At 42.8% G+C, this 17,948-nt stretch overlaps 3 protein-coding genes across 4 annotated transcripts; 1 reads left to right on the forward strand and 2 right to left on the reverse strand.

Annotated features, from left to right (window-relative positions):
- Positions 1-267: 267 nt before the first annotated feature.
- Positions 268-1,720, reverse strand: vkorc1 (vitamin K epoxide reductase complex, subunit 1). Its single transcript, XM_041962095.1, has 3 exons — positions 1,429-1,720; positions 970-1,079; positions 268-723 (listed from the first exon to the last, which is right to left on the reverse strand). The coding sequence occupies exons 1-3, from the start codon at positions 1,596-1,598 to the stop codon at positions 512-514; spliced, it is 492 nt and encodes a 163-aa protein (XP_041818029.1). The 5' UTR covers positions 1,599-1,720; the 3' UTR covers positions 268-511.
- Positions 1,721-3,054: 1,334 nt separating this feature from the next.
- On the forward strand, positions 3,055-11,217 carry mapk7 (mitogen-activated protein kinase 7). 2 transcript variants are annotated; one of them, XM_041962092.1, is made up of 7 exons: positions 3,055-3,151; positions 4,593-4,873; positions 5,032-5,197; positions 6,024-7,540; positions 7,629-8,755; positions 8,980-9,110; positions 10,872-11,217. In XM_041962092.1, the coding sequence occupies exons 2-7, from the start codon at positions 4,597-4,599 to the stop codon at positions 11,017-11,019; spliced, it is 3,366 nt and encodes a 1,121-aa protein (XP_041818026.1). In that variant the 5' UTR covers positions 3,055-3,151; positions 4,593-4,596; the 3' UTR covers positions 11,020-11,217. The 2 variants fall into 2 exon arrangements, with proteins under 2 accessions (XP_041818026.1, XP_041818027.1); XM_041962093.1 differs by having other exon boundaries at positions 3,070-3,297.
- Positions 9,354-15,295, reverse strand: zgc:92313 (uncharacterized protein LOC436869 homolog). The gene is made up of 6 exons (XM_041962094.1): positions 14,969-15,295; positions 14,660-14,772; positions 14,426-14,505; positions 13,729-14,000; positions 12,343-12,503; positions 9,354-12,126 (listed from the first exon to the last, which is right to left on the reverse strand). Exons 1-6 carry the CDS (start codon positions 15,012-15,014, stop codon positions 11,872-11,874), a joined length of 927 nt encoding a protein of 308 aa, XP_041818028.1. The 5' UTR covers positions 15,015-15,295; the 3' UTR covers positions 9,354-11,871.
- Between the last annotated feature and the right edge of the window lie 2,653 nt (positions 15,296-17,948).

Consider the following 17,948-nt stretch of genomic DNA (forward strand, 5'->3'; position numbering starts at 1 on the left):
GGTTTCTACAACCAAGTCCAGTTGCCCCTGATTCAGCTCTTCTTGGATATCCTGTGCTTATAATACAACCATGTGCAACACAAGATAACCCTGGGTATCTGGCTCCATCTACTGGTTAGACTGAGTAACTGCATGGCTCTGTATTACTGTAACACCCAGTAATTTTCTGTAGACTGATCTATGTCCACTTTTAGGTTTTTTGGGTTTGTTTTTGCTTGTTTTCACAAGGTGGGGCCAAAATCACATGAGACAAGAGGTAATGTTCAAACGTGTGTAATCAGCATCATAAATGCACACTGATATACAAAAATGATGCTTTAACAAGTTTCTGTATATCATCTTACAGAGATCTTCTGATATGCGTCTCCAGTCCTGTTTCTCTGAAAAGTCCGAACAGGTTTATACAATGCAGAAATACAGTGGGAGAGAATTTGCTTCTCAGATCCAGTGCGGCTTCAGCTCAGCAGACAAGAAAAAAAATGAAGGTGTTGAATTTCGCAGGTGACTCTTTCTATCCAGCCTTTTCTTTCATTCCTTCGATGGCTCTCCTTCGTTTCAGGTTGGTGAAGAGCAACGCAAAGTTGATGACGTATGTCGACACGCAGACCATGCAGAAGTCCCCCAGGACAAAGGCGAGAATTGATGCGAGATAGAGTGAGCCGGCCACAGAGACCCAGGAGGCAAAGACCAAAAACATGGCTGCCTTTTTGGACAGAGACAGTCCTGCAATGAAGACAGAGGAGTTCAGCACATCAATAAAAGAGATTGCATGAGAAATATTTGGAAAGTACAACGTTAAATCTCACTACATTTCACCTAAAAGTACACACAGTAAATATGCAATATTGAATTTAGTTGGAATGCAGGGCCAGCCATGGTTCACTAGCATTCTGGATTACAAACAGTATCAATTTCTCCTAAAAACACTCAGCCTGCTCTGTAATTTGCAGAAGACAATGACAGACTTACCCAGGCCCATCTGCAGAGAGTAAAATATGATGCCAAGCACGCTGTTGGGCTGGTTCAGAGGACTATCTTTGGCAACAAAGAACTGGACCAAGCCAAAACCACGTCCCCATCTGCCAAAAAAGAAAAGGGAAACAGTCAGAACAACACATTATCAGAAGAAAATGAGAAGGGAGCCTTCATAATAGCTTCAAAGTCTAATTAAAATAATAATCATAAAAAAGGAATAAAAAGGAATATCCACTTGATATTAAAAAGTAGCTGATGTCAAGTGTTGCAGAGGATTTTAACACGTGGCAGTGAAGGGGGGGTAAGTCCTGCAAGACATATTCAGGTTTTAAGTTACAACTCGAAAACGATGCAAAAGTCACTAAAGCGCCGGTGGAGGTCTTCCGGTTCTGGGCGGTAAAGCAGGTACGAGCCGCTAAAACAAAAGGAGGAAGGAAAAAAAAGCAAACATACCTGGAGGTGAAAACTTTGGAGCAGCTCACAGACTCGGCCAGGTCGCACATCGCCCTGTAATCTGGGTCGCTCTCTCTGGACAGCTCGACGTGCAGCGCGTAAACAGACAAAAACAAACCGAAAACGCACAGAAATATGCGCGCTTTTCTCTCCCATTTCGGTAACGCCATGTTTGTTCCCTTCCCTTTCGACGCTTGGAGGTGGATGTAAATGTCTCGGGAGGGCTAAAAGATGAATAACGTAGCCTCAGTCTGACCCGGTTTCCTCTAAATCCTCAGCGGCGGTCCAGCGAGTCACGGCGACGTGTTAAAAGTCAGATTCTCACTTCTGATTGGTCTGGTGGGTTTAGGTCACTGCCTCTCATTGGACGGTGGGGTCCAGATGTTGTGCCAGCAAGGGGGTTGTTTACTGTGCAGTCACTGTGGACTTCAGTCTGTTTGGTCTTTTGGGGGGAAGTGTCAACCCACGATTCACATCAAGCCAATTCACCTTTATTCAGTATAATGTACACTCTGTACATAACTCTTACACAATCTGCAGTCTGAACACATGGTGCCTAATGCAGTGGTGGAACAAGTATTCAAATCTTTTACTAGATCTTTTCCCTCATAGCATAAAGCAATAAAGTAATGATAATAAACTTTATTTGTATTGCACCATTCATACCAGAAATGCAGCCTAAAGTGCTTCAAGACAAAGAAACCACATCCATCAAGTGCCTCACACACAAAAGACATAGGATGTTTGCAAAATCAGATGGAGAATAAGACCCACTTGATACTAATAGTCAAAATAAGGATGAAAATAGAATACAGAGAATGTGTAACATGAGCTGGTAAGTAAAGACATTGAATAATAGTAAAGTAGTATAGAATAATAGCAATGTTAGTAATAATTGTAAGAAAATGAAGTGTAAAAACACTACAAACAACAGTCCTGCATTCAGATTCTTACTCAAGTAAAAGCAGAAAAAATTAGCATTAAAAGATACTTAAAGTAGGCCGACCAAAAGTCAAAGTACTCATTGTGCAGAAATGCCCATTTCAGAACCACATATATTATAGAACTGGACTAAAAGTATTGATGCATTAATGTGTTCATCACCTTTATGTTGCAGCTGCTAAAGGTGGAGCTCATTTTAATTACTTTCTATACAGTTCAATAGCCTGATCTATAATAGAATATAATCTATTAGTTAATTTATAGTTTTTATTTATAATCTAAACCTGCACAGTAAATAGTAATATTTGCCTCCAAAATGTAGCAAAATAGCATGGAAATGGAAATGCTCAATAAAAGTACAAGCACTTCAAAACTGTACTTAGTTATTGGTACATTATCATTAGTAGTGCTATTAGAAGTACTTATTGTTCCACACAAGTATTATTCTACTTTAATATTTTTCCGCTACAGCCATGATACATAAAGAGGTTTAAGTGCAGGTAATTATGGCCCCTCCTGTAATAATTCAATTCTGGAAAACGGCGTCACCACCACCCAAAAGAAAAAACAGAGACCCTACTGTCTGCCGTAATGTCCAGCCTCCCACACGATTTCTGCTCCTATTGGACGGTCTTTCGGACGTCATCTCGCCTCATTGGTCCGCCAGATGGCACTCAAACCTAACGCGGAACTCACGAGGAAGAGGCAGACAAAAACAAGAGATAGCTGTGGTACTACGGGGTTAAAGACACAATTCCGGATGTTGTGGATGGCTGACAAGGTGACAGTCTGGTCCGTTATGTAGACACACGGCTCCGTGTTGTCCCGTTTGGTTGTAAAAACCGAGAAAGACATGGTTTAACGGTTTCCGTTCCTAGAAAGGCTGAGCGTCAGGTAACTAGCCTACGCCCCTGCGCCAAAAAGTGGGTAAGGCTGCGTCTTCATCGTGTAATTAGTGTATTTTAATTAGTCTGCAAGACGAAAGCTAGCGGGCTCTGAAAAACAGGTCCTCCTGGATTTTTTTCTCTTTATATTTGTTAGCAGACTCTAGCTGGAAACTAGAGACGTCTTTTGATAGAGAGCTACAGGTTTCGGCCGTTTGACTGACAGGCCTAGTGTGTGTGTGTGTGTGTGAAGTTGCTGGGCAGCACGTTAGTTACGCGTCTGTCTTCTGGGTTTATTTTAATCTTCACAGTTAATTTATTAACAGTTCAACATAAAATGCGTCTGTTTAGTCAATGTTGTGACTAAATCGTGGTCTTAATCCTGTATAATTGTCTATAAGTGACTCCTGACTGACCTGTTGTGAGGAGTCTTGAGGTGGCTCCTGGGGGCCCGGGCTCTGGCAGTGAGAGGAAAAGCTTTTTTGTGGAGTTAAGCTTGGTTATCATTAAGTTAGCCTCCAGATTAAAAAGAAATATTCTGTTACCCTCAGCTCTGGCCTTTCGGCTTCAGATCACTGGTTTTCTCTTTTGACAGACTGTATGATGTGTGGTGGATGATATGTAAGATGAATTAGTGTAGGGACACAGGAAAATGCTGCTGACTGGTAGTCAGCAAAGGATCAGAATGGTTTATCAGATATCAGATGATATCGATGATACTGATTTGTAGCTCTGTAAGCATGGTTGTACAAGTGCAGCTGAGGTTATGAAATGTTTTGTTAAAGACCATGACAGTTTCGTTCAGTACTGCTACTACCTATTATTGTCATTGTTAACGAATCTGCTTATTTCCCTGAATATTTGAGCAATCGTTTTGTCTACTACGTGTCAGAAAATAGCCAAACCAATCCAAAAGAAACAAACTTAAATGACCCGTTTTGCCTGACCAACAGTCCATACCTGAAGATATTCATTTTAGTATCACACAGGACAAAGGTCAAGCAGCAGTTTGGCATTTTTTGATTGATAAGTGACTCGAACAATGATTCAGTTATCAAACTAGTTAATTTTCTGTTTCAGCTCTACTTTTAGTGTATTTTTGACTGGGCAACAATTCAATATTTATGTTTAACTTTCAGCAGAATCATTTTATTATGATGTTATTGTGATATCACACTGTATAGTTTTCCTGTCCAGATTAATGACATACTGTACATCCTGATGTAACTCCAGTTGTAGAGGCAGAAACAGTGCTGTATGCCCCTAGCACTGCAGGTAAGAATCTGTAAGATGATGCCAATTTATTTCTCTAACTTTGCTATTTTTGATTCTCTACAGAAACATGTCAACTAAGGAGGATGGAGAAGGTAAAAATGGTCAACCTGTGGCCATGTCACCTGAAAGAATGGCCACTGACAAAAGCAGAGACAACCAGAACCAGCGTGGCGTTGAGGCTACAGGAGGCAGCGCAGATACCAGCACGACAGCAAAGAACCTGGCTTTGCTGAAAGCGCGCTCTCTGGACGTGAAGTTCGACGTCGGAGAGGAGTATGATGTTATAGAAACAATCGGCACAGGGGCCTATGGCGTTGTTTCATCTGCCAGGAGAAGGGACAATGGTAGGTTTGATTTGATGAAGAAATGGCACACTACTCATTCAGTGTGTACTACAGTGCTTAATGTTGAAATATGTGGAAATTCATTAACATTGTCATCCAAACTCAGTTGTATATCCTGTCCTGTGATTTTTCATTTGGGGCATATTTTCATGTCACAGGCCAGCAGGTGGCAATAAAGAAGATCTCCAATGCCTTTGAAGTGGTGACAAATGCCAAACGCACGTTACGAGAGCTGAAGATTCTCAAGCACTTCAAACATGACAACATTATCGCCATCAAGGACATCCTGCAGCCGAACCTTCCTCACTCTGCCTTCAAGTCTGTGTATGTACTTTTTATTTTCTTTCCCACGTTTGTGGCAAACAGCACAAAGGTTCCTCCCTAATAAGAAAGGTCTCTTTATAAAGCAAATATCTGGAAACTATTTCACAGAAACTGAATGTCTAATTTGACTCAACCCATTTACACACAATTAAACTTTCACATGCTGTCAGTGGATAACAATTTTCACACATATGTATTTGATGAGTTATGTTTTTAACCCATCATGAGCATTCAGTAATACTGATCAATAACCAAAATGCTGGTGTAGTTAAAAAAAAATGTTGACCTGAATTACTTTATTTGCAACATCATATCAGTAGCAGTTGTACTAAACAGGTTTGTGCAACTGAGAGACATCTTTTAGTTGTAGATTGTTATATTTATTAAGACTTTATGGCTTATTTTATTCAGACTAAATATAATAACTGGAGATAAAACTATCAAACATATCCTATAAGATGTATTGTTTGATTCTTTTCCAGATTTAGCTTTTTCTTCTATTATAAAGGTTTTCATTAGCGTATAAATCGTTTTGTGGTGCATGAGCTAATTCACTTGATCACACAGCACAGGCCTCAACACATATTGCCCTCACAATGGAATAGAGTTTGTTCAAAAGATTCATGTTTAGATGGGAGATAAATGTGGTTATTAAGGTGAATTTTGGACTCTTGCAGTATAATTTGGGGTTTGAAGTCTAGATGTTTGGCCACAGTTCACTTCTATTAGTCAGTAAATGGAGATGAATTCCATTCTGATCGAGAGATGAACAGTTTGTCTGATTCTCATGAGCTCGTCTCACTTATCCACCCTCCGGTGTGTGCAGGTACGTGGTGCTGGACCTCATGGAGAGCGACTTGCACCAGATCATACACTCTGCCCAGACCCTCACCTCAGAGCACACGCGTTACTTTCTGTACCAGCTCCTCCGTGGCCTTAAGTACGTGCACTCTGCAAACGTCATCCACCGTGACCTCAAACCCTCTAACCTGCTGGTGAACGAGAACTGTGAGCTAAAAATCGGTGACTTTGGCATGGCGAGGGGTCTAAGTTCACACCCTGAAGAGTCACATTCCTTCATGACTGAATACGTGGCGACTCGATGGTACCGTGCTCCTGAGCTCTTGCTGTCTCTGAATCACTATAGTTTGGCCATCGACTTGTGGTCTGTGGGCTGCATCTTTGCAGAAATGTTGGGCCGTAAGCAGCTTTTTCCTGGGAAGCATTATGTCCACCAGCTCCAGCTCATTTTGTCCGTGTTAGGCACTCCCCCTGAGGGCTTGATTGGTGCTATTAGGGCTGACAGAGTACGCTCTTATGTGCAGAGTCTTCCATCACGGTCCGCGGTGCCTTTGGCCAAACTGTACCCACAAGCAGAAGCAGAGGCTTTGGATCTGCTGGCGGCCATGTTGCGCTTTGACCCTCGTGAGAGAATCAGTGTGACGCAAGCACTTGAGCATCCTTACCTGGCCAAGTACCACGACCCAGATGATGAGCCAATTTGCGTGCCAGCTTTTGACTTTGAATTTGACAAGCTTCCAATGAACAAGGAACAAATTAAAGAGGCGATTCTGATGGAGATCCAGGACTTTCATCAAAAGAAACAGACCTGTCGTCAAAGACTGCAGTTCAGGCCCTTGGCGAGGGCGAACGGCAGAGCTGTGGCGCAAAGCAGTAACCAGTGTAAAGCTCAGCCCTCAACTGTAAACCTGAGCAAATCAACACTGGTTCCGATGGCACAACACCCACAAGCAGCACAAGTGGAATCACAGCAGCAACACGACCGCACACCAGCAGAAGTGAACCACACATTTACAAACCAGATGCAAACCTTTAATAAGCCCACGTCCCTTCTAGAAGTTGTCCCGCCTCACGTGACCCATAACTTGCCTCTCCTCTCCAAAAGTGAAAGTGGCCCAGTTGATGTGGACATGCCCAGTGCCAACTCAGACAGCGGTCAGCCAGAAACTATAGATTTAACAACACCAGTGTCGAGTCAGGACGCTCCACCAGAAGCAATGAGAGACAGTGAGGTACAGGAGCAGCTAGCCAGCAGTCAGGCTCCTCTGACTCAGCTCACCCAGAGCCAGGCTCCTACCTCCATTCCTGCAACGCCAGCACAGACCATGACACCCCTGCCCACCACTGTGCCTTCCCTTTCTCTCTCTGTGGCCCAGGCCCAGTCACTGTCTCAGTCCCTTTCACAGTCACTGTCCAAGACTGCCCGGCCTCCTCCAGGTGCCGGCGAGGGAACCAGAAAAGAAGGAGCCATTTCAGAGGATACTAAGGCCGCACTCAAAGCAGCTTTATTGAAATCAGCTCTCAGAAATAAAGCCAGGGGTGGTGAGTTCAAAGTTTTCCGCATCTACTTACACCACTGACATGTCATTCCTTCGACCACCTTTATCTGTGTTTGATCTCTTCTTTGCAGATGGAGGCACCTCGGCTCTGGGCATTGACGCTGGAGCAGGAGGAGGTGTGCCGTCCTCCCTGTCTTCTGTTGCAGAGTCGCGTCGGCCTGTCACAGCACAGGAGCGTCAACGAGAAAGAGAGGAGAAACGAAGGAAGAGGCAGGAACGGGCAAGAGAGAGGGAGAGGAAAATGAAGGAAAAGGAGAGAAGAGAGGGAAAGCAGGGGGACTCGCTGGGTGGGTTTCTCCTGAGCGACAACGACAAAAGCCTTTTGCAGCGTTGGACGAAGATGATGGACAGACACAATGAGAAATCTCAGACTCCTAATAACGACGGAGCAAATAATAAGGACTGTAATGTGATCTGTAATGTGAACCCGCACCGGGGTGTAGCTATTGGCGAGAACACTCAAGGAGCACTGAACAATAAAACGGACAAGGAGGCGAGGAAGATCCAGTCTCATGAACAGTTAATCTCTCATGTTAAAGCTAACCAGCAGGGCATGTTTCAGCCTCCCAGCACCCAGCAACCATCATTACTTTTCTCCATGAGCCAGAGGAAGCCTCCTGCAGACATAGTTGTTGCTGTAAGTGGAGGGATAGACATAATGACTGTCACTAGTGGCTTTGTTAAAAACAACACGCTCAAACCACACAGCGAGAGCAACGGACAGAGTGGTTTCAACTGTTTGGGGAACTGGAGCGGGCAGCAATTAGAGACGAGGCCACCACAACAACCGCAACCAAACAGGAAGCCGCAGCCAACACCGTCAAGCTTTCTTCAGCCCCAGCTCCAGCCTCAAACCCAGCCTGACCCCCAACCTCAGTCGCAGCTGCTTCCTCTGGAGACTTTTTTGACCAAAGCTCCAGCGCTAACCACCAGAGAGACCAATGGGAATGTGGATATCGGAGGCCAAAATAACCTCAACGCCCACCCTAACCCCTCGACTTCAAGTGCCAGTCCGATGGAGAAGCTGTGTCCCTCTGTGGGAGAGAAATCCGGGCCACAGACCACAAACCCTCTCTGTGGGGCTTTAGGCGTCCCCTCGCAGCCTCATCCCAGCTTAGGGTTCACAGATACTGGACAGCAAGGGCCCTCAATTGCCCCTGACATCCATACAGTAACACTGCAGCTCTCGAAGTCCCAGGTGTGTCTTATATTTCTTCTGTTGCTTTTTACAGGTGGCATTTTACCAAGAGAAGCTATATGCATTGCCATTTGTGCTGTTATTGATATAGAAGCTATACAAAAACGTTTTTTTTCTTGTCCATATATACCAGACTTAAATGTCATACTCTTCTGCTTGCCTCTAAATGTTCTTAAGGATGTGAAATTCAGCTGACCCAATGTCTCCCCCTTCTCTCCCGTCAGGTAGAGGACGTTTTGCCCCCTGTGTTCTCAGTCACCCCTAAAGGCAGTGGTGCTGGGTACGGCGTGGGCTTTGACCTGGATGACCTTCTCAACCAGTCTCTCACAGACCTGCAACACTGTGACCGGGACAGGTAAGGTCTAATCCGGCATGAGTTTGCTTTCACACACAAAACCAAAGTCTGATACTGGAAAAAATGTGCTGTCTGCTAAAGTTTTATCCTTTCATATCAGACTATTTTCTGCAGCTGTGCATATCATCAATATATATATCAATACATCAATAGGCACACATGGCTCTAAGGATTTTATTAGACCTCATACAGCCTTACATTACTCTCATGTGATGTTTCCATGCCAGATTCATCATGATGGATGCAGCACAAGAAAACTCAAAGGATAGGCTCACATTTTTTTCCCTTATTGCTCACATGCTGTGCCGATATATAAAGTACACATTAAAGCCATAATTGTTCCTCCGCAAAGAGCTCCCTTCTTCTAGCAATTTTAATGCAGAAGACGTGGGACAATATCCACCTGTGTAAATATGAATTCTTAAAGTCCAGCTGCAGTTAACATGAGGCTTCAGCGGTCTGAGTGAGACAAATGATTATAAATATATAACAACTGTAGAGTCATGAACCAGGTTCAAAATGCAGTGACACTTTTTTTCCCCATCAAGACACCTGCAAGCACTTTATTCCAGTTAAACTATGGCCATTTAAATATTTAAACTTTGTTTGTAATGCCACAAATATTCAGGGCTGCAACTAATTATGTTGATTATCAATCTGCAAATTGCAGGCATTTTTCTTATAAAATGTGAAAAATGGCCATCAGCATTTCCCAAAACCCAAACATATTCAAATGTGTTGTTGAGTCTGACCAAAAGTCCAAAACCAAATTATGTTCAGTTTATGTTCATATTTGACACATAAAGGCATCAAATAGTTGAAAAAAAAAAAGACTGAAAACATGAATCAATTGTCAAAATGGTTGCGCATTAACTTTCTGGTATTTACTTTATTAAATGTTTCAGCTCTGTTTGTTTTAACAGTATCAACAAAGACATCGTAATATAGGACAGAAATATTTTTGACGTGTCCAGCAGGAAGCAGGAACTACTATTTTCCATAGCAACATATTTTAGTGTAAAATCATTCTCAACAATCATGTTAACAAATCTTTACAGTTAGATATGCCAAACTAACACCAGGAGATTAGTCATCAATATCTTCAAGGGTCATAATGGTCTATAGTTATTATATGAATCAACATTCAGGCTTTTATATGGAAGCCAGTGTCAGATTTGTATTAAACTCAGGTCAGGAACAGGATCTCAGAGTCGTCTTCAATTACAGTATAATTCAGCAGCAAGTGTAAAGTGTTTTCTGATCTTTGGCCACACTGAAAAACAGCTGGATGAAATGTGAACTGATCCCCTCCAGATGTGATATATACTGTATATGTGGCTCAGTTATTTTATAAATTACAACTCCTCCTCCCTCATTAAAAAAAATATCCTTTTCAAAAGTCTAACTGCATACTTCACTGAGAAGTAAGTGTTCAGTGTTTGTGTACAACAGTCAGATTTACCTGAGACTTCAGGTGAGCTCAGATAAACCTTCCCTTTTCAGGAGATGACTATGAAAGCCTCTGTACATACATCACTCTGCACAGTGAAGGTCAAACATCCAAGTGACGAAACAAGAAGCAAAACACATTTGAGTGGAGGAGGCCTTTGGATGCTAAGCGGGCTGCAGACTAGCACACACGTTTTAAGGACTTTCAGTGTTGGCACTCGGTTCTGTTTGAGAACAAAGTTTTTGTATGATCAAAAAAAAAAAAAAAAAGCTGCCCTTGATGCTTTCTGTATTTTCCTTCTCCTCCATCAGTTACGACTCGGCCCCCCTCTCGGCCTCCCTCTTATCTGATTGGAGCGAGGTTCACCGCATGACTCCAGCTGATCTGGAGTCACTGCAGCAGGAGTTGCAGCTCGGCTCCCCCATGATCCTCTCTGATACTATTCCCCCTGATGCCTGACTTTCCCTCCTGGAGTTTCAAGAAAAACACTTGGATTTGTGTAAATGTTAAATGATTTTAGCATGAGAACTTCAAATGAAGACTTAACAAATTAATTTAAAAGCTAGCTTTTTTTAATAGGCACTAGCAAGCAGTCTCTTTTTTACCGTTATGACATGCTGGCCTTCTTTATAATAAAGAAAACTGTGTCATCACCTCTCTCTGTCTCCAGACATTCAGTGAACTACAGTAAAATGAGCGTGTTCAATTTAAGATGAGATGAAGTTGGTTTTCAGTAAGGGCATTTTTAAATAACTGTAATGTTTTAAATAACAAAGGATGACATTTCTGAAGTGTTGTGTTCTTAAAATAAGGCAAGATTTGTTTGGGTTTGTTGTTTCAAACGCAACCACTTTAGTATTTACAGTTGTAAGTAGGTGTATTAGTTGTGGATATAAAAGATTTAAGGAAGCTTTGAATGAAGACAACTGAAGCTTTGGTCCATATAAACATGATTCTACACATTTCCAAACTCAGCTATCAGAAGTTGAACTGAGCACTGACCTGATTTTCAGAATCAAATTAACAATTTATTTCAGATACAGAACACATGATTTATTTAGCTCATAATTCTGATTTAAAATACAAAACCTATCCAGACTACTTTGAATCAAGTTCATATTGCAGAGTTCTATTCTAAAAGATTATATTACATTTCATGTTCAATATGGCTTCATGTGCACGTCAGGAATAGTTTCATAGTTTTTCTATTCAGGAAGACTTTGGACTTCAGTTGGACATATAATTGATCACCTCCTTCATTTGGTTGCTGGTTTGCATTCTACCCTCCAGAAATCCAGTTTTCAAAGTGTCTTATCTCTGAAGCAGGACCAGCAGAGTGGACAGACAGCTGATCAACACGGCAGTCCTCCCACACCAGCTCTGATGAGCTCGGCCATACAGCCGGATCTCTGGTACCGTGTTGCTGATGAAACTCGAGTAGCTGGTCAGTCTGGCATACACACCTGGCTGGTTTGCGTGAGCACAGCCCAGTCCGAAACTCACTACCCCAGCCTGCACCCACGTCCCGTTTACCATCTGGCAGACAAGGGGCCCTCCTGAATCACCCTGAACAGGCAACACAAACGCACAGACTTATTTAGCTTTTGCCACTGGGAGGTATCAAAGTGCTCAAAAGGAAGGGTCTCACAAGCTATGCAGCAGATGACTGCAGGAAAGCAGCAGTCCAAGTCATTTTCAATACAGGTTCTTGTGTTGTTCGTGTATGCAAGCATGCATTTGTGAGTGTAAACGCAGCAGCACAAACAGCTGATCCAACAGTACCTGGCAGGAGTCCTTGCCGCCTTCCTGGTATCCAGCGCAGATCATGTCATACAGGATGTCCACCTGGTCGATCGGGTCCGTCCGGTACATCTCCTGACATGAACTCTGGGAGATGATTGGCACCTGCACTTCCTGCAGGGTCCCAACTCCTGGCAGAGGGACTGAGGGGAATACGAGGACAGCGTAGATGTAAAGATGCGGTTCTTAACATTTAGCAAACATCTTCATGCTACTTATTGTCCTGTTTAAGAGTGTATTATGTTCCTTGTATATTTTTGCAAATATGTCAATATTGTGTAGTATGATGTGATGACACTATGCAAATGTTTGTTTAATTTTGTGATTAGCTGCACATTTAAGCACATTTGTACTGAAGTGAATTCTTTAGGTGCAAATCCTATTCTAGACCTACTGATGTCCTAAAGCAATGGAATGGAACAAATTTCCAGTCACTATTGAAAATATCCACAATGCATTGATCTTCGTGGAAGAAATGACTCTAGGCATGAAATCATTATCATAATAATAGAATGATAATGTTAATATATTATTGTGAGTGTGTTCCACTGTCACACATTACATGAGTCAGAACTGTTCACATGTACAACTAAAACTTGGTGATTGGAGTGATTCATTTGACAACATTTAATAACACCGTCCGGTCATACTATGATACGATTCCACTGAAAGTAAAATATTTCATTACAAAACTGAGCGATGATCTTGAGAGGTTGTGTCCTTGTAGGACTGTACTGAAACGGTTCAAAGCTTCATCCATAACATGCACGTTTGAATTCCAAATCAACAATCGAATCTGCAATGCAATGCATTTTTGCATGTCTTTTCATTCTGTTTAAAACCAGTATTTCTGCATGGCTGCAGACAAAGATTAGGCAACACTAATATTATTAGGATTATACTATTTGTACGACTAAATTCCAGTGGTGGCTGAGCAGGATTTTTTCCTCTAACTAAAGCCCTGAATGCCTACAAGTGTTTATGTTGGCAAAACTAATGAGTTATATTCATTAAAGAACGTTGATTTAATTTATTTAGTGCAGGCCTGTGCTCTTGTCTGTTCCACGCCCGACTGAAGAAAAACTGAAAGCGATAGCTATAGAAAAGAGATTAAATCATTAAAAATGTATTACTATCAACGGGATACTTTTTGACACCTGGACTGACAAAAATAAAAATGTAATTATGATTATTTCTTATGCTCTTGTCATATTCTTTTTTATTTTACATGCATGGAAAGGATAGTTCACGTATTTGCTTGCCAGAGTCCAAGGAAAATAAAAACAGCTCTTTGGGGACTTGTAAAACACTTAACCGCTGAAGAAAAGTTATCTGCACACGTGCTAACATGATGTGAGGGAGCCTTACCGTCATCCCGGATGTTCCCCCAGCCGGTGACATAGCACAGCATGCCACCTGGGAACAAGGTGCCAGAGGCGGGCAGGCAGACAGGACGGACATAATCTGACCAGGTTACTGGGCTGGACAGCTGCACCAACGCCAAGTCCTTCCCGCCGTGAGGTTCGACGTATCCGTACGGAATCACCACCCGGCTCACACGATGCGTTGACTGGTGCGAGTTGAAGCCATTCAGCTGGTACCGGCCAGCGTAGATGATGTAAGAGCTCACGTCGGACGGACTGAGGGAGGACACGGGGGGGACAGCGAATGAAAACTGCTGCACTGGAAATATGAAACCTTCACATATTTTATACTGACAAAGGGTATCTCAATGGCTTTCTGCCAAGTGGGTGCTCCTTCAAATGGACTTGAAGTTCCAGGGAAAGTTAACACAAAAAGTCCCAGCTGCACTCGTTTTGGTCCAGTAAGACTTAAATAATCAAACGAATGGCCAAAAGTCTGCAGGATTTTTTCTGCTTTTTACAGTTCAAGTGTAAGAATTGCTACCTGTAGGCCAAAAAATTCTATGAAGGCTCTTCGATTAATGTTCAATGTGATGGAGGTTATTTACTTGAATAGCCAAAGAAGGACATAAAACAGATTTTCCTGAGGAGCCCAGAATTTCAATACAGTAAGCAGAGCACCTGCAGACCGGTTTTCTTACTTGGGGAAACAATGAGCTGCCGACAGGACCCAGTTCTCTGCGATGATGGAGCCTCCACAGATATGACCGCCAGTGGATGTCTGCAAGCCAGGGGGGGAGAGAAGAGTGAGTCACCTCCCCATCACAGGCAAACCCCTCTCTCAGCAGGTCAGTTTGATAAACAAGACCCAGACTAAACCACCACACACAGGCACACCTGATAGCAGATAAGGAGCCTGTCTTAGAGGGACCTACCTGGACATCCACCTGCCACGGCCAAGCCCCATCCGTGGCGTCCATCCCGCCCACAATCCTGTTCTCCAGTATCGATGGTCGGCCACATTCTTGGGCGTATGAAGCCAAAATACCTAAATATGAACATAAATGACACATGTGACTAACTCTAAACGAGGAGGCTGAACAGTTGTACTGTAAGGCACAAAGAATATGTTTTATGGGATGAGCTGAGAGTACATTTTAGTGTGTTTAACAGGTGGAGAGAGAAGCGACAGACATGGCGAGCGGAGGTAGGAAATGGGGGGGGACGTGACGGCTGATACTCACCTGATACGCACCAAAAAATGGCAGGAAACTGCACTTTGAGCGACATTTCGACAGCGACACAGATAATGCTTTCAAGTTTACTAAAGCAGAACCGACGACTGTTTCCGAAGCCTAAATCACGAAATGTTTCCTTTCAGCGCCGTTACCTCTACCTTCCCGCTCCGTCTTTCTCTTCTTCTTTGTTGCGACTCGAGGCCTACAGGTCATTAAAAAAGTTACATAAAAACACGTTTCCAGACGTTTCACCGTCGACAAAAGCCCCTAACGTATCCAGCTTTGACCAAAATACGACCTCAGGTAAATTTCAAGTAAGCCTATGGACCACAAACACCTGGCTAACTGTGTGCTCTAATTTGCCCAATCAAAACTCTCGTCCCGCCCTCCTAATCTACCTAAACCAATGAAAGGGAAGGAACCTAACCGCGGACAAATCAGATCATCCTCCTGATTTGGTCACAGGTAAAACATGTTTTCCGCTTTGTTTTGCTCAAAAAAACGGCTACTTGGCAACTTTTTTGATTAATTGCTCATTGTCATTATACAAAAGTTTATACAGTTTTACCTTTAAATCTTCACAAGTGACAACTATCTTATTATACCTACAGTACATATGTTGCTTGGATCATTTACTTGGTGTATAGAACAAGGAGTACTCACATGTTATATGCTATGTGTTTTTTTTTTTTAGTTATATATTTTATTTATATTTACATTTTACCATATCAGTGGCTCGAGGAAATATAATTCGTCTTTATCTAAAAAAAATATATATGCCTCTGCATGGAATGGCTGAATGCAATATTTTACAATAGCCAGGTTTTATTTTTTCCTGCATGGACATATCAAAGCTTTAACAAAGTGTCAGTGATCAACTCTGTGTTTTAGGTATTTAAATGAAGGCCAAAGAAAATTAACCTCTTCAAACGTGCGCATTTGGCTTTTTCTTTTGGAAAAACAAACAGTCGACTGCCAATCGTGCTCAATATATATTAGCAATTTGTTGCCAAAAAACTCCCACTAATGCAAACAACAGCAAATCACAAAAGCATGTAGTTCATGTTCTTGTTAAAAGTTACTTTTGTCCTGATTTCACGTCAGTTTTTGATATTACACCTATTAAAATAGGCCTTATATTGCTTCCAGGCATTAAACTCAATTCTTTAGAACTTGCTTGAACGGCTTTGCGGTCGCACTGGATGTTTACTCTGTGTTTGCAGGATCAAGGAGGACTCCATGTTTCCATGTTGCTCCAGGTGGAAACCAGTTGAACAGGTATTAGAGGAGAAGCAGCTGGGTTATAGCACACACAAGCTAAGGACTACCCTGATCAGACACACTGACTGGAAGACATATAGGATAAGGCCAGACACCCGGGTCAAAGGTCAAACACTGTCCTAACCTGGGTGGATGTGTGCATGTTATTGACTATATGCTTCCAGCATTAAACAAACTGAGTGTTTTTTTTTTCTGTGAAATATTGTGAATCATTCCAGTGGTTTTTGGAGTATGCCACACACATCTGGGCTGTGCATGGTTATCCCCCCCCCCCCTTTTACATGACACCAAATGTTTATTCCTTCAGTCTGTCTATAAAGCTGTCTCTCTTTTTCCTTCTCTCTCTCTTTTCCTCTCTTCCCTCCCTCCCTCTGTCCCTCCCGCCCTCCCTGCCTCCCTCCCTGCCCCAGGCAGTGTGTCTAGTTTCACAGAGCAATTGAAGGTGACAGGGACAGAGAGAGAGGGAGAGGGAGGGAGGGACAGAGGGAGGACACATCACAGTATCGCCTGGGGCTACACAACAGTAGAGGAAGAGCAAGAGATGGAGGGACAAAGAGAAAAGAGAGGAGGGACTCACGAAAAAGTGCTCACAGGGAATTCCATAAACAGGTAATGGAAAGATAAAGTTATACACAAAGAGTTCAAATGTATGTGTCACACGTGTGTTTGCCTGCAGGCCGGTGAATAATCACTTTTTTAACTCCTAACGGGCGTCTTTTTGTGTGCGAGCCCCTTCCACTCTGCTCCCCTCACTCATAATATATGAGCGCATTACAGGATCCAGTCAGTAAGAGCAATTATAATGCACTCCCGTTTGTTTTTATTTTAACGACTTGATGAATATTTGTCGTGGCATTGTAACCATGGTGACTGCCTCCGCCGCCGCCGCCTCACCCCCCACCCACCCTTCCCTCCTCTCCCAGCCCTGTCCACCACCCCTTCCCCATCCCCCCTTCAGCGCTGAAAAAGCAAGGGATGGCGAGTGAGAGAGGGGGAGAGAGAGAGAGAGGGAGAGAGAGGTGACAGGAATGAACTAACAAGATGCACTAAAAAAAATGCATGTCCTGGAGCTACATGAATCTTTGCAGCGAAGCACGCGGCCGTCTCTCTCTCTCACACACACATACACACACACACACACACACATATACACACACACACACACACACACACACACACACACACACACACACACACATTATTGCACTCAGCACACAGGGATCACATAGGTTAAGCCACATTCCAACAACTGGAACACAATAAGATGCAACCACGATTTCTGAATAAAGGAAAAACAACAGGGTAACCAGCTTGAAAACAGGGGGGCTTTAGGTTTAGTTTCACATTAATCAAGCAGTTGTTACTCAACTTCCCTGCACTTTCTTTCATTCCCCTCATGTTCAAAGTGCTCGCTCTTGCTCAAGTGCTCTACAAAAGTGCAATTCTGAGGTACTTGCGCAAGAGCGTGTCCATTTTTAACGACTTTATTCTTCTGCTGCACCAAATTTCAGAGGGAAATGTTGCATTTTTTCGATCCACAGCGCTTATTTGACAGCTATAGTCACTCATTAGTGTGCAGATTCTGATTTGACAGTAAATATATGATGATCTTGTAGAATATGAAGAATTGTAATCGATGAGAGTACCCAACATTAGATAAAGTAGCAGCGATGCATGTTAAAATGCTGCTCATATGTTTATGCAG

The sequence above is a fragment of the Chelmon rostratus genome, chromosome 21 (genome assembly GCF_017976325.1).
Source record: "Chelmon rostratus isolate fCheRos1 chromosome 21, fCheRos1.pri, whole genome shotgun sequence".
Taxonomy (NCBI): Eukaryota; Metazoa; Chordata; class Actinopteri; order Chaetodontiformes; family Chaetodontidae; genus Chelmon; species Chelmon rostratus.

Bases quoted from the DNA above. Each gene is read 5' to 3' on its own strand.
- vkorc1 (XM_041962095.1), bottom strand. From the start codon at position 1,598: ATGGCGTTACCGAAATGGGAGAGAAAAGCGCGCATATTTCTGTGCGTT. The intron at 1,080-1,428 runs GTATGTTTGCTT...CTTTTTTGGCAG, and splicing joins TCCAAAGTTTTCACCTCCAG to ATGGGGACGTGGTTTTGGCT. The intron at 724-969 runs GTAAGTCTGTCA...TCTTCATTGCAG, and splicing joins CTCTCTGCAGATGGGCCTGG to GACTGTCTCTGTCCAAAAAG.
- mapk7 (XM_041962092.1), top strand. From the start codon at position 4,597: ATGTCAACTAAGGAGGATGGAGAAGGTAAAAATGGTCAACCTGTGGCC. The intron at 4,874-5,031 runs GTAGGTTTGATT...TTCATGTCACAG, and splicing joins TGCCAGGAGAAGGGACAATG to GCCAGCAGGTGGCAATAAAG. The intron at 9,111-10,871 runs GTAAGGTCTAAT...CTCCTCCATCAG, and splicing joins CAACACTGTGACCGGGACAG to TTACGACTCGGCCCCCCTCT.
- zgc:92313 (XM_041962094.1), bottom strand. From the start codon at position 15,014: ATGTCGCTCAAAGTGCAGTTTCCTGCCATTTTTTGGTGCGTATCAG. The intron at 14,506-14,659 runs GTAGGTCCCTCT...CCTGGCTTGCAG, and splicing joins CGTGGCAGGTGGATGTCCAG to ACATCCACTGGCGGTCATAT. The intron at 12,127-12,342 runs GTACTGTTGGAT...TTGCCTGTTCAG, and splicing joins GCGGCAAGGACTCCTGCCAG to GGTGATTCAGGAGGGCCCCT.